Here is a 13,449-nt window from a genome sequence, read left to right as displayed (position 1 = left end):
GAAATTACAACAAATGCATCTTCCAACCTGTTGCTGAGTTATCTGGACATTTTCCTGAATGATGTCCATGACATACTGGACTTGTGTCCAGTCAGCAGTCCCCTCTGTGATTGTGTATCCGACTGACTCAGACTGAGACCATTTAGACTCTCAGGACCTTTGCAAGTGTTTTGCAGTAATTAGCTAATTAGGTGTGACATTTTATTTTGACCAAATCTTATTTTCACAAAACATTGTTAAATGATACTAGTGACTCACAATCAGATGTATAAAACATTTTATTTGCGAAACTGCAGAAGCAAAGCAGAAATTCAGCATTCTAACATTAAAGTACTAAAAATAATTCACCTATTATACAAATGTGTGTCAGCATATGTGAGAGGTAAAACTATCAGTTGGTAACAGGTCTTTGATCAAAGAGAGATGTCCGAGGAAACCTGCAGCTTCTGTCCCTGTTTCCACTTGGAGCTGAGCCGAACGCCGTCAGCCCGCCTGTACGGCTGGTTCCTTAAATCTGAGGAGATCAAAACAAAACCTGGTTTGTAATCATTCTGTTGTTCTGAACAGATTTCTGTGGAGAGTTTGGTCCGACTGTCAACAGGTCAAGTTTCTACTAACTACAGCAGTAATCCATTCACAGGCACCAGCAGGTGGCACTAAAATGAGAAAAGAACATTGTAAATAATTTCAGTGTTGTCTAAAAATTACAAAAGTGTTTTCAGATGCAACAACATGTTCCTCATTGTATATGGAAACATATTTTAACGTTATAGGTACAAGATGTAGACGTTAAGTAATAATGACATCCTATGGTCAAAACTGAGCAATATTGAGTTGTTGGTCATCGCAAAAGTATGTTTTTAGGGTTAGAGTTAATTAGCATTGGGTTAGGGTGGGCAGTCAGACTGTTAACTAAATATGCAGCCAAGATCATGACTAGTAACTGATAGGTAATTTAATGTTATCCCATATTACCTTAAAGGACGACACACCCAGAGAGAGAGAGAGAGAGAGTAAATTGATTATTTGTAATGTCCATGTGCGTGACTCAACCAGCCCCCACTCTGCTCCAACCTCAAAGCTTTCTCCTCACCTACTCTGTATACCTGCATTCTCCAATTATCTGTTAGATAATATTTAACCTCCATAACCCTGGAACCTGAAATAAACACACATGACAACAAGGAAGACATTTTACACTGAATTAGCCAAATGAGGGGGAGATCACCAAAATGACACATAACTCTCTCCAGAGCTAGCTGCCAGGCGACTCCCCCAGTTCTCAGAGTCTTCAGTGGTTTTATTCAAGCAAAGGGTGGGGGGAGAAGGCGGACCTTCTCAAGTTACAGAGGTACAGAGTTTTCTCAATTAACATCCTTGCTCTACCGTTCATGAACAGCAACAGTTGGCCATCTTTTAGGCCTCAAAAAGGTACAATTATAAAAATACCCAACAGTAACTGCAGCTTTAAAGCAGAACTGACAACATAACCTGATCCTCAGCACTGCACCAGACTCTCCTCTTGTTGCTTAAAAATGTTCTGATCATGAGTTGTGGACTTAGGATTTACAAGTCATAGTAATACACTCTAACTAGGGTTTAGACTGATTAACCCTCATATCTGTAGTTCAGTGCAGCGAGAAACGCTCTGACCTCCATACAGGTGAAACAAGTGGAGACAGCACAGTGTGTGTTGTTCTACAGCATATAAGTCCTGAAACGTCACCGACAAGAGAAGAAGTCCAGAAGCTTTTTTACTCGTTGGAACTGAAAACAGAGCAGGTGTGCCTTCTGTACCTGTGATGATGTCCTCGATGGCACCATCTTTCTCCTCCCTCACCAAAGATGTTACCTGCCTCCTCTTCAGCTCTGCAATCAGATCCATCTGAGGTAATCTGGCCATCACAGGAACCTGAAACAGCAGGCACAGAAAGGTACCCATAAGAGATTGAGCTTTTCTGGAGACAATCAGGGTGTCTGCAGAACCATTTGGTTAGGGTTATGGGCTCGACACACGGTAGGCGACATCGCCTCTCCATTCATTTTCAATGAGACATGCGCGACAAAGCGATAATCGCGGGTCTCCCTCCTACCAAGCGAAACGCGAAAAACGTGCGTGTGAAATTTTGCGCTCGTGCACGTGTCGTGCACAGGCGACCCAGCGATGCGATCCCAGAAAGTTGAAACATTTTCAATTTTTCATCGCTGTCGCTCGGACGAGGACCAATCAACGGAGGTTTCATTCACTGACCAATGAGCGGACAGGATGCTCCGTACACCCCCGAGCAAACATGGAGGAGAAGTTGATTATTATTATGTTTTATATAGTAAAATCAGAAGTAAGATTTCACATAACTCTAACAGCACTTTGTGAAACATCATATCTACCACTTTATTAACTCTGAACCGCTTAAATAACCTTAATTCCCTCCAACCTGACACAGCCAAACAAAACAACGGAAGTTTCGATTTCGCCATGGAACAGAACGCGTAGACGGTTTTGCCGCGGATCGCCTCCCGTGTGTCAGGTAATAAAAGCGACAGCGACAAATTTCGCTGATCGCGGTCGTTTGTCGCCTCCCGTGTGTCGAGCCCATTAGGGTCACAGCATGCCACCTGAACACAGATAGACAGCTCACATTACTCTTAGTTACTCGGATCAGATGTCAAAAGGGACATATTTTACCCCTTTTCCAAAGCAAATGACACAGCTGGATGAACCAAGTTCAAAATCAGACAAAGCTGAGGCAGTATTTAAGATTGGATCTTCACAGTGTGGAGCAGATAAAGTTTAGCACAAATACTTGTTCCAAACATTTTGCCAGTGTGAAAGGTCCTATGTCTGTGAACGACGAGTCGATACTAGCAACACTCTGAGTTACCCAGGAGGAAGCAGCCTGAACATCTCGGCCAAACAGCATGCCCATCCAAAACATGGACGGAAAAGGATTTTGACCTGAGGTGAGTGGTATGTGAAAAGTAGAACACAAATAATTAACTTCAGCGCTTTGGGCTTCCTGACAGGGTTGCAGAAGGCGCTTTATAAATAAAGCTTTGATTGATTGATTGAACTTTGAGAAAAAAAGTACTTTGCTTGAGCATAAGAGTTAGAAATTTAGCATGCTAGGCCGCCCCGATGTAAGCTGGATCGACAAACAACTAAATCACTCAAGGGGGTTTTGAATATTCTGATGGTAATACTGTTGGCTGGTGACTTTGAACAAAACCCAGGACCTGTTTTAATCCCTGCTCAAGGTCATCAGCTGCTCACTGGGCAAATGCCACGGCTACCAGAGTCACAGCAGCCAATAAGGCAAATTCCATCCTTCCTACCCTGGCCTCAGCAGCTAATACCACCGCTGATGCATGAACCACAGCCATTACAAGGACAAATACCACCTCTGCTACCTGGGTGCCAGCAACAAACATCTCTAACATTACCTGGGCCATCATCACCATTGTTGGCTGGTTTCCCTTCATCACTGACTGGGCCTTTCCCACCTGGACTTCTACCTCTGCTGTCTGGATCTTCACCCTTGGTACATTTGGCTGGGTCACCATCATCGCTGACTGGGCCCTTTTCACCCAGATTTCTACCTTTGCTGCTTGGATCTTCACCCTTGGGGTATTTGACTGGATCACCATCATTGCTGTCTGGGCCTTTCCCACCTGGAATTTTACCTTTGTCACCTGGTTTTTCACCCATGGTGCCTAGGCCTCTACCTTTGATGCCTTGGCCTTTACCCCCTCAGCCTAGGTATCCACCTTGGCTGAGTGGGCCTCAAACTTCCCTTCTTGGGCCCCTGCTGGATGGACCTCCACCCATACTGTCACCACTGCATGCAGAATTTTCACCAGTACTTTCTGGGCCTTTGTCACGGCCGGCTGGACCTTTATCAATGTTGCCTGGACCCTTGCCTTTGTTTCAACGAACTGGACGGAAGAAGAAGCATGGAGTGGACTTTCGTCTGCTTCGCCCTCTCCAGAAATGTAAGCCCTGTTCCAGTATTAAAGTGGGATTATTCAATGCACAGTCACTCTCAAATAAATCTAGTCTAATACAAGCTTGTATAACTGACATGAAAATTGATGTAATGTGCCTTACTGAGACTTGGCACAGACCAGATTCTTACATGGCATTAAATGAGGCCTGTCCTCAGGGGTACATTTACCTGGAGAGGGCTAGATGTACTGGACGTGGGAGAGGTCTGGCAGTTATTTACCGTTCTGATCTACAACTGTCCCCTCTTCCCCTGCCCAGAATGTCCACATTTGATTGTCTTTCATGAACTTAAGTTATGAACTATGTTGTGACTTCAACTGTGAAGTAAGATATTACAAACAAACCCTTGAACCACAGGACGGCCCACTGCTAGTTACTACCTCAAGAGTTCACCACAACATCAACCACTTTGTACTGATGGCTGATGTTGTACTAAACTGGATTCCTGTGGTTTCATAGCGAAACCAGCTAATGTGGTGTTCTGAGTCGTGCTGCCTCACACAGAGAGAGAAGTCAAACATGAAGCCGATCTGATCCATGTTCTCAGCTCTGAGTCTGTTTGACCGATGTTTTTACAAAAGGAATCACAAGTTGCTGAGTTTGACACTGATTGGGTCAGACATACGTCCACTAGAACAAAACATTTTCAATTATTAAAGCACACAACTGCTGTAGTCGAGCTGATCAAACACAGTTACAGGTAGTTCTCTCGTTCAGCTGTATGTACCTGTCAGATACGGTGTCACTTTGGAGCAAGCAAAAAAAAAAGCAGATCAGGGTGCCACTCAAAGGTCAGTTCAGCCATTTAGGTTATTGGAAATCCTTTCAGAACATTTGAATTTTAATAAAAACTCAATCAGTCAGAAGGTCTTGGAGCTGAAGGAGAGAAACTAATCTAAACTTCTTTGTTTGTTATTGTGGAAATAGTTCTGACTCTGGATCAGTTTCAAGGTGTTCTAGGTTCTTTAAACACTGACGTTAGGAGCAGTTGAAATAGAAAGTGAACATGTGGTTATTTGATAAATCGAAGAATTCTTTGATGGCTGCAACCCTAAAGCCTTATTAACACCAAATGAGGAACAGATGTGTTCCGGTTTCCGTACAGCCTCCTCATTGATGACAATCATTGAGTCTAATCAGACATTCACACCAGCTGCGCTGCAGCACCACTCTGGATGCGGAGCTCTGGAAAGTTTCTGCATGGAGTCTATTTTTTCTAGACATCATACGTACAACGTCAAGAAGTCAAAAAAATTTGTGATGACATCACCGCCACTTTGGGTTTTTATTTGTTTTTCTGTTGTTTTTCTTTCTGTGTTTGGTTCTTTTCTGTTCTGTTGCAGGTCTCTTTAATGGAAAGTGAGTGCACCTGGGTATGGAGTGTTGCTGCGTATAAAGCCTGCTAACTTTTTATTCGTCTCTCCTGTGCAATAGAGAGTCCTCTCTGGCCCTAATTTATGCTTTTTTAAAGTGACAATGTGTTGTTTTTATAGGTAATCTCTGGGAATATCCATGAAAATGTTGTTGAAAATCAATTAAATGATGCCCAGTTGTTGAAATATTTTGGCAGCTTTGTAACATATAACCATACAAATCTGGTTTAAAATACATGGGAGCGGGTCTCAGGCCCAATCTCAATACTCGCACTGTGCCCTGCAGTCTTCAGCAAAGTGCACGTGGAGAAAGTGTGCAGTAGGGTTTGAGTGCATAGTACACAAGTGTGCAAATAATTGCCGAAATGAGACAGGGAGCATTGCGTCATCGATCGCAAAGCATGCCGGGATGCTGGTCGCTGTGAAACTTATTTCAAAAACCTTTATTAACAACTTTCAAACAAATAATAAAGCAATTATTTGAAATTAATTTAACTTCATTGCTGCTTTGTCTAAAACACTGAGAGCATCCGCATCGCTGCAGACGTGGGTGAATTGCAGCTTAAGGGTGCAATGGGGACGTGGTCAACTTCTGCACTTGAGAATCAGGACACCCTATGCACTCGCACCCCTGGCTGGGCACAAACGAAGGGCGCAAGGGTGCAAGTGCGAGTGTTGAGATTGGGCCTAAGTCTGTGGGTGATGCCATATTAGATAACATGTTTGCTTCTACGGGAGCCAGTAAGGACAAAACACACTTGATGATTTGTAACAAACGGTTACAAAACTTTCACCATTAAAAAACATTTTTTTACACATTTACCTCTTCACTCATTGCCAGTGATGAAAGGGAGTCTGATAGGTTTGTCATTTTGCTGAAGTTTGCACTCAATTCAATTCATTTCAAATTCAAAGATACTTTATTAATCCCAGAGGGAAATTAGAGTTTCAGTACACACAACTCTGAGATCGGGGCTGCGCAGTGGCGCAGTGGTTAGAGCTGTTGCCTTGTAGCAAGAAGGTCCTGGGTTTGCTTCCCGGCCTGGGATCTTTCTGCATGGAGTTTGCATGTTCTCCCTGTGCATGCATGGGTTCTCTCCGGGTACTCCGGCTTCCTCCCACAGTCCAAAAACATGACTGTTAGGTTGATTAGTCTGTCTAAATTGTCCCTAGGTGTGTGTGTGTGTGTGCATGATTGTTTGTCCTGTCCTCTGTGTTGCCCTGCGATGGACTGGCTCTCTGTCCAGGGTGTACCCCGCCTGATTGCCCGTTGACCGCTGGAGATAGGCACCCCCCTTCCCCCCCAGCGACCCCGTGTGGACACAGCAGGTTCCGAAAATGGAGGGACAATTCTGAGATCAGACTCCCTGGGCCTTTTTGACCCTACTAGGCATCCATTGGTAAAGTCTAACTCCAACACAAAAATACTGCTTGCTTGCAATTATTTAGGTATCTACTGCCCCCATTCGCCATTCACACACTGGTGGGGATGAGCTACAATGTAGCCACAGCTGCCCTGGGGCGCACTGACAGAGGCGAGGCTGCCGAACACTGGCGCCACCGGTCCCTCCGACCACCACCAGCAGGCAACGTGGGTTAAGTGTCTTGCCCAAGGACACAACGACAGCAACAGACTGAGCGGGGCTTGAACTTGCAACCTTCCAAGTACGGGGCGAGCTCTTAACTCCTGTGCCACCGTCACCCCCTATTAACAATAGCTCATGTTATTTTACTGGTATATTTTTTAACGTATTACGCTAAATTGATAATCATTTGTTGCTCTTGTGGGAGCAGATTTCTGGAGACGTTTAAAACATGAACCGCAGCCAATGTGTCGGTTCAGAAGCCACACGTAACCAGAGTGCCTCCGTACCGCATTTGGTGTGAAAAACATCCAACATCTGTTTGTATTTAAAGCTCTAGAGTGAAAAGTGTCAGAGAGGATGTACCCGTTTCCATTTAGTAACGTTTGAAGACGAAACTGAAATGTTACCTTGTTTCCTGAACGTTTAGTTGGTGATGATGGACCTTCAGAGGTCAGACCTTGTTTCTCCACCTGCTTGTTCTCCTGCTCAGCTAGCTGTTAAAGAATATAAACGTTATACAGTAGCTCAGCCTGCTGCACAATGCACATTTTAGGACATCCTCAGGTCTCAGGTGTCAAAAAGTCCTTCAAACAAAAAGATATCAGGAAAACATCCTTTTGTCTGACGGAGTTGTTCTTGACACCTTTTTGTCTGATGCTTCTCAGCCAGAAATCTGACTGGCTATTTTACAAAACCTGATTTTTTTTCCTTCATGGTCTGATGTCTGACACCTGAGACCTGTTGATGTCCTAAAATGTACACCGTACTGCTGCTTCAGACGTCTGACTTCTGACCTTGTACGCTTTGATGAATCTGAGAAAAACAGGGAAGAACATGGATGGTGGGGTGGTTTTAGGATCCTCTCCAAAGTACTCCACAGTTGACTCATAAACCTCCTACCAAGACCAAAAATCATGTTTCAGAACTAGAACTTTACAGCTGAGTTTGGATTTAGTTCATCTGGTTAGGCGAGGCTGACCTGTGCAGTTTTGCTGTCGGTCTTCAGAGAGGCGAGCAGCTCAGAGTTGTCGCTAAGAAACTTCTTCAGGACCAGATTTTCTTCCTCTGTAGAGAACTGAGTCTTCATCAGCTCCATTCCTCTCTCGAGAGCTCGCAGGTCCAGCTGGAGGCTGTCAACGGGAACTACAGGACAGGAGATAATGCAAGAGGTTAAAGGTCAGACTGGAGCTCCAGCTTATGAACGTCTACAGGTGGTTTAGAATGCCTGTGCTCTGCTTCTGACCAAGTCCTCCAAACACACCCACATCACCCCACTTCTCCTCCAGCTTCATTGGCTGCCAGTCAACTTCAGGGTTCATTTCAAGATCCAGGTTCTGGTCTATAGGGCCTTACATGGACCAGCACCATCTTACATTGGTGATCTTCTTAGTCCCTACACACCCAGCAGGTCCCTGAGGTCAAGTGATCAAAGCCTACTGGTTGTGCAGCACCAGGCTAAAGACCAAAGGCGACAGATCATTTGCTGCTGTGACCCCCAGACTCTGGAACTCGGTCTCCTTTAAAAAGCACTTGAATAGGGTGTGTATGGGGAGCATGAGTGGGTGTCCGGCATGCACTTTTGTAAGTCTTTGGTTGTATGTGTATGTGTGAGCATGAGGGAGGGAGTGTTTGACTGTGTTTGTGTATGACTTTATATGTCAGGTGGGGCCTTTGACTCCTCTCTTCTCCTGGGACTTCTTTTTATGATATAGATCTTCGTCTCCCCTCTCCCTGCCACACCTGGTGTGGGGTGTGGTACCTTGGTCTGCCTGAGTGTTCGTGGCTCCTGGGTCAGGGAGTTTAAGATTTTTGGCGTCTGCCTGACCAATCCCGGTGGCTGTCTGGTGGGGTCTGGGTCCCTGGGCTCTGCTGGGTCCCCAGCGGGGGGTGGTCGCCTCAGGGTCCCGGGTCGCTGGGTCCTGGGCTCGGCCAGCTAGGGGGTGGGAGGCTGCGGGCGGGCCTGTGGGCTTGCCGCCGAAATCTCCCGGGACTCTGCCGGCTGCTGGTTGTGGCCCCCCAGGGCGATCCTCTGTGCCTCTCGAGAGGGGCAGGGGCTTTTCTGGTCGCAGTCTCCCTGGAGTTCCTGCGCTCTGGGGCAACTCCTGGATCTCTGGGACTTGGAGCTCCCTCCGTCCCCTGCACATCTTTAGGGGGCAGATCTGTGGCCCCTCACACTCTCTATTGGACGCTCCTATAGAGAAACCTTACATAAACAAGCGCGTGTACACACACAGGTGCTCACATGGTGCTCTCATAAGTATGGACTTGAATACGTTCAACACATGTCTTAAGGCTATGGTTGGCACTAAATGCACTGTGATTTATTATTGTATGATTGTTCAGTTAAACAATGTTGATCTTATATTTCTTCATCAAGTTGACGCAGTGATAGCTTGATCTTGTTGTATTGTTGTTGTGTCCCTTTTTTTTCTTTCTCTTTCTGCAGGTCTAGAAGCAGACTCTTGTTCATTATTGTTTATTTTTGTGGGGGAATTATTAATAACCAAAAAAAGTCTGTTCTGTTATTATGTAAATAAACACCAAACTCCACATGTTAATAGAGCCTAAACAGCAATCAGTTAACCACTTGTAAGCACGAATATGTTCTCCATTCTAAAGTCAGATTTTGTTCATACCTAATTACTAGTAGTTTAGTATTAATTAACCACTTGAAGGCAAGAATATGTTCCCCTTGAATTACTTCTTTAAAAGCCACATATTGATTTGAAAATATTAGTATGTGTGGTAATCAGCAACAAACCATTATGAATGGCTTATTTTGATAAAACTCTTAATTTATGGCCTGTTAATGTTAGAATTACGGCATTAGTAATAAGCTGTTAATAAGTGCTTAATAATGACTAGTTCAGACTTAGTAGTACACAAATATGCATATTAATTGGCAGCTAATTAATGGTTGATGTGTGTTCCCTGAACTAAAGGGTTACCTATAATTACTTTACGAGGAAGCTAAATCACCTGTCACAGAAAAATGCCACCACCGTATTCTGTCACCATGATAAAACTTAGCTCTAAGGAGACTGCTGCAGCACAACCTCACTGTTAACAGACTAAATTCTGACCCAACCCTGCAAACAGTCAACGTTGCATGGGCGTGCAGATCATGTCTTTTTTGAGTCCATTGGTCCAGACCACGTCTGTAGGACATTCAAACTAGGTCTTTGTATAGTGGGAATTAAACACATTTTTGTGCGACTCCATTAGTTCTGAAGACTTGAGCAACAAGCTGCTGCCCTTGGTGGATGATTAACTTTAAGGAAATAATGAAGTCTTAAGTAAAAAATATTCAACTAATTGCTTTGAAGGTCAATAAGAACAGATTATAAATGTGCTGTAACCTGGAACAAGATGAGCCTGTCAACGTGCTTGTACACTGAACTAATGAGCTTTTCCAGGCTGAAGCATTTCTAAAACTCAGTTTAATTTCAGCACAAACATTTAAGCCGAATCCTGCCTTTTATTCCTCAGCCCTCTGGGAGAAATCCCCAAATAGAAAATGCATTTGATTGTAGAAGCTCTAGCTGTCATGGTCTGCGTCTGCCCCTCCCTTCATGTGCCTCCTGGTGTTCTCCATCCCTCTCTAGATTCCCTTTGGTGTCTCTTAGCACCCTCATGTGTCCTTTGTCTGCGTCTCAGTTAGGTGTCTTATGTTGTAGCCTTTAGAATCATTCCTCCCTGGTCCCGTGTCATCTCATTCATCCCCAGCCCCTCCAGGTCTTCTGTGTGCTTGTCCATTCCCCAGTTCTGTTTATATATGTGTGTGTGTGTGTGTGTGTGTGTGTGTGTGTGTGTGTGTGTGTGTGTGTGTGTGTGTGTGTGTGTGTGTGTGTGTGTGTGTGTGTGTGTGTGTGTGTGTGTGTGTGTGTGTGTGTGTGTGTGTGTGTGTGTGTGTGTGTGTGTGTGTGTGTGTGTGTGCTTGTCCATTCCCCAGTTCTGTTTATATGGGTCAGAGTGTGTGTGTGTGTGTGTGTGTGTGTGTGTGTGTGTGTGTGTGTGTGTGTGTGTGTGTGTGTGTGTGTGTGTGCGTGTGTGTGTGTGTGTGTGTGTGTGTGTGTGTGTGTGTGTGTGTGTGTGTTTGCTTGTCCATTCCCCAGTTCTGTTTATATGGGTCAGTGTGTGCGTGTGTGTGTGTGTGTGTGCGTGCGTGCGTGTGTGTGTGTGTGTGTGTGTGTGTGTGTGTGTGTGCTTGCTTGTCCATTTCCCAGTTCTGTTTATATTTGTGCATTTGTGTGTGATGGTGTGTGTGTGTTAGTCCTTCCCACAGTCTTTAGGTTTAGTTTTGTGTTTTAGATTTTTTAGGTTATTTGGCCCTCCTCAGATTCTTTTTGATAATTACATTCACCTGTCTTCCCTCCACCCCTCACTCCACACTCCTGCTGCCAATTCCCCTAATGACTCCTCCCTGTTATTTAAGCCCTGTCTTGTCTCTGTCTTGTGTCGTTCCATTGTTTGTAATTCTGTCATGTCTTCTAGTGCCCCTCGTATTTGGATTTAGTCTTCTTGTGCCTTTGAATATATGGATACCCAGATCTTCATCTGGATTTTTGGACTTTGACTCCCAGCCTTTTTGGCTTAATTTTTGTTGTTGATCATCCTAAAAATAAAGGATTTATTTTTCTTATTCAACTTCTGCCTCGTGTCATCCTGGGTTTCTGCATTTTGGGTCCTCCAACACCGCAACGTGACACTAGCGTTCTGCTTTGCTGATCTAGAACGTCGTCCTAGAGATTTTTGTTTTGAAGTTGGTGTGTGTTTTTGTTATCAGGCTGAAAACCACCATAGATGACATTATCTTCAGATTTTCATTTCATGATGTGTTAATGAAGTAAATGATGTCAGAGTTTACCGAGAGCCGCCTTGTCTAAGAAGTTCAGCTCAGTGTAGAAGTTGTGCAGCTCCGGGTATCGCTGCTCGATGGCGTTCGCCATGAAGTGCAGCAGCGTCTGTCTGCGGTCAGTTGATTTGGTGTCCAGCAGCTTGGAGGAGTCAACAGAAGAGGAAAAACCATAAAACACCCAAAAAAATGCCTTCAGGTAGAAACGCTGCAGATGGATCAGAACCTGTTCCTCACCAGGTCCAAACTCTGCAGCCGGAACCCGTAAGCCGGCCCGCGCTTGCTGCTGTTCATGTAGTTTCCAAATGCCAGAATGATCTTTAGACCACAAATACAGATCAGAACCAAACTACAAATGACACAAGTTCCCGAGGAAACATCCATACCTCCAGGATTTTCTTCAGTTTGCTGGAAGACCTGATGGACATGGAGGCTGCGATGATGGCGTTCAGTTGCTGTTCAGATCAATGAGTAAAGGTCACCTTCACGGACACTCACAGAGCTAGACTGCATGTTTAGAACCTGGTTTCAGGAGGTCTGGACTCACAGGCTGGAGGAGCTGGATGCTCTGAGGGAAGTTCCCCATGAAGGTGAGTATGTTGATTCTCTGAGGAAGTTGAGGGATTTTGCTGAAACGGACCATGAAGCGTTCCTCCTCGCTGAGCTCATCCAGAGGCCGGCCTGCTGCCTCGTAGTTCTGGATCAGTCTCATCTCGTACTCTGTCGGGACAAAGCGCTCCAGAAGCTCGAGGAAGTCTAGGCTCAGCGCTTCCTGGTTGTACCTGTAAGGACAGCAGAGATCAGAGTTTGTTTGTGTCTGATGGAGCTGAAGTTCACAACCTACGTCTCAATGGCACTGCAGATGTCAGAGGCAGCCACCCCCTCCTTCCTCAGGGTGATTGCCAGGTTTTTGGCCCTGTTGGGCTCCAGTATAGACTTCCTGTTGGAGGCCTTATGGGTCATTTTCCTCTTCAGGGTTCCCAGATCTACAGGAGCTGACTGAGCTTTGGTTTTAAACTGCTCCTCAAAGGCCTCCATGTCTAGCTCCTGCAGTAGAACCAGGGACAAGGAGATGATTAGCGTCTGCTGCGTTTGCGTACTACTAACATCCTTCAGCGTGACGGGCTGTTGCAGCTTTATTAAAATACTCAGAATGATGAGACCGCCAGTTCAGACAGCCGCTGAGACTTTAAATTATGTCTTCGCTCAAAAATATAGAGAAGATTTCTAATATCGAAGTATAACGAAATACACAGAATCACTACTGATGCTTTTACTCTGAAGTAGTCTGAAACTTCACCTAATTTAACTATATTGGTAATTTATTCTGGTTTTCTTTTAAAGCAACAACTCTCTTTTACAGAGAATCAGGTAGATCTGGTCCGGCTTCTGAGACTTTGAATCTGATTCCATGATGAAGCATTTAAACACAGCGAGAACCAAACCTGCAGGACGTGCTCGTCGTCCAGCTCACTGAAGATGGTTCCTGCCACCTGACTGGACTTCAGAACCTGCCAGTTGAATAGCGGCATCCGATATTTGGTCTGAATGGGTTTCTTCTGTTTACAGTCTGAAAAAAAAAAACAACCTTCAGATTCTCAGATGAACGTCCTTCCAGCTCAGTCTCTAAAG

General features: G+C 44.9%; 1 protein-coding gene across 3 annotated transcripts in view; it reads right to left on the bottom strand.

Annotated features, from left to right (window-relative positions):
- Positions 1–260: 260 nt before the first annotated feature.
- The window catches only part of fmnl1b (formin-like 1b), a 38,701-nt gene continuing 25,512 nt past the window's right edge, over positions 261–13,449 (bottom strand). For 2 of the 3 annotated variants that reach the window (XM_015962188.3, XM_015962189.3), the window contains 10 exons: positions 13,263–13,387; positions 12,662–12,864; positions 12,365–12,599; positions 12,204–12,272; positions 12,055–12,135; positions 11,830–11,959; positions 7,942–8,105; positions 7,757–7,858; positions 7,370–7,456; positions 261–1,912 (listed from right to left, as the gene is read on the bottom strand). In XM_015962188.3, coding sequence (XP_015817674.1) covers positions 1,616–1,912; positions 7,370–7,456; positions 7,757–7,858; positions 7,942–8,105; positions 11,830–11,959; positions 12,055–12,135; positions 12,204–12,272; positions 12,365–12,599; positions 12,662–12,864; positions 13,263–13,387 — 1,493 coding nt within the window. In that variant the 3' untranslated portion in view covers positions 261–1,615. The remainder of the gene's footprint in view (positions 1,913–7,369; positions 7,457–7,756; positions 7,859–7,941; positions 8,106–11,829; positions 11,960–12,054; positions 12,136–12,203; positions 12,273–12,364; positions 12,600–12,661; positions 12,865–13,262; positions 13,388–13,449) is intronic. The other variant, XM_015962190.2, reaches the window with a different exon arrangement.

This window comes from Nothobranchius furzeri, chromosome 16 (assembly GCF_043380555.1).
Source record: "Nothobranchius furzeri strain GRZ-AD chromosome 16, NfurGRZ-RIMD1, whole genome shotgun sequence".
NCBI classification, from domain to species: domain Eukaryota; kingdom Metazoa; phylum Chordata; class Actinopteri; order Cyprinodontiformes; family Nothobranchiidae; genus Nothobranchius; species Nothobranchius furzeri.
This window is presented reverse-complemented; position numbering and strand designations above follow the sequence as displayed.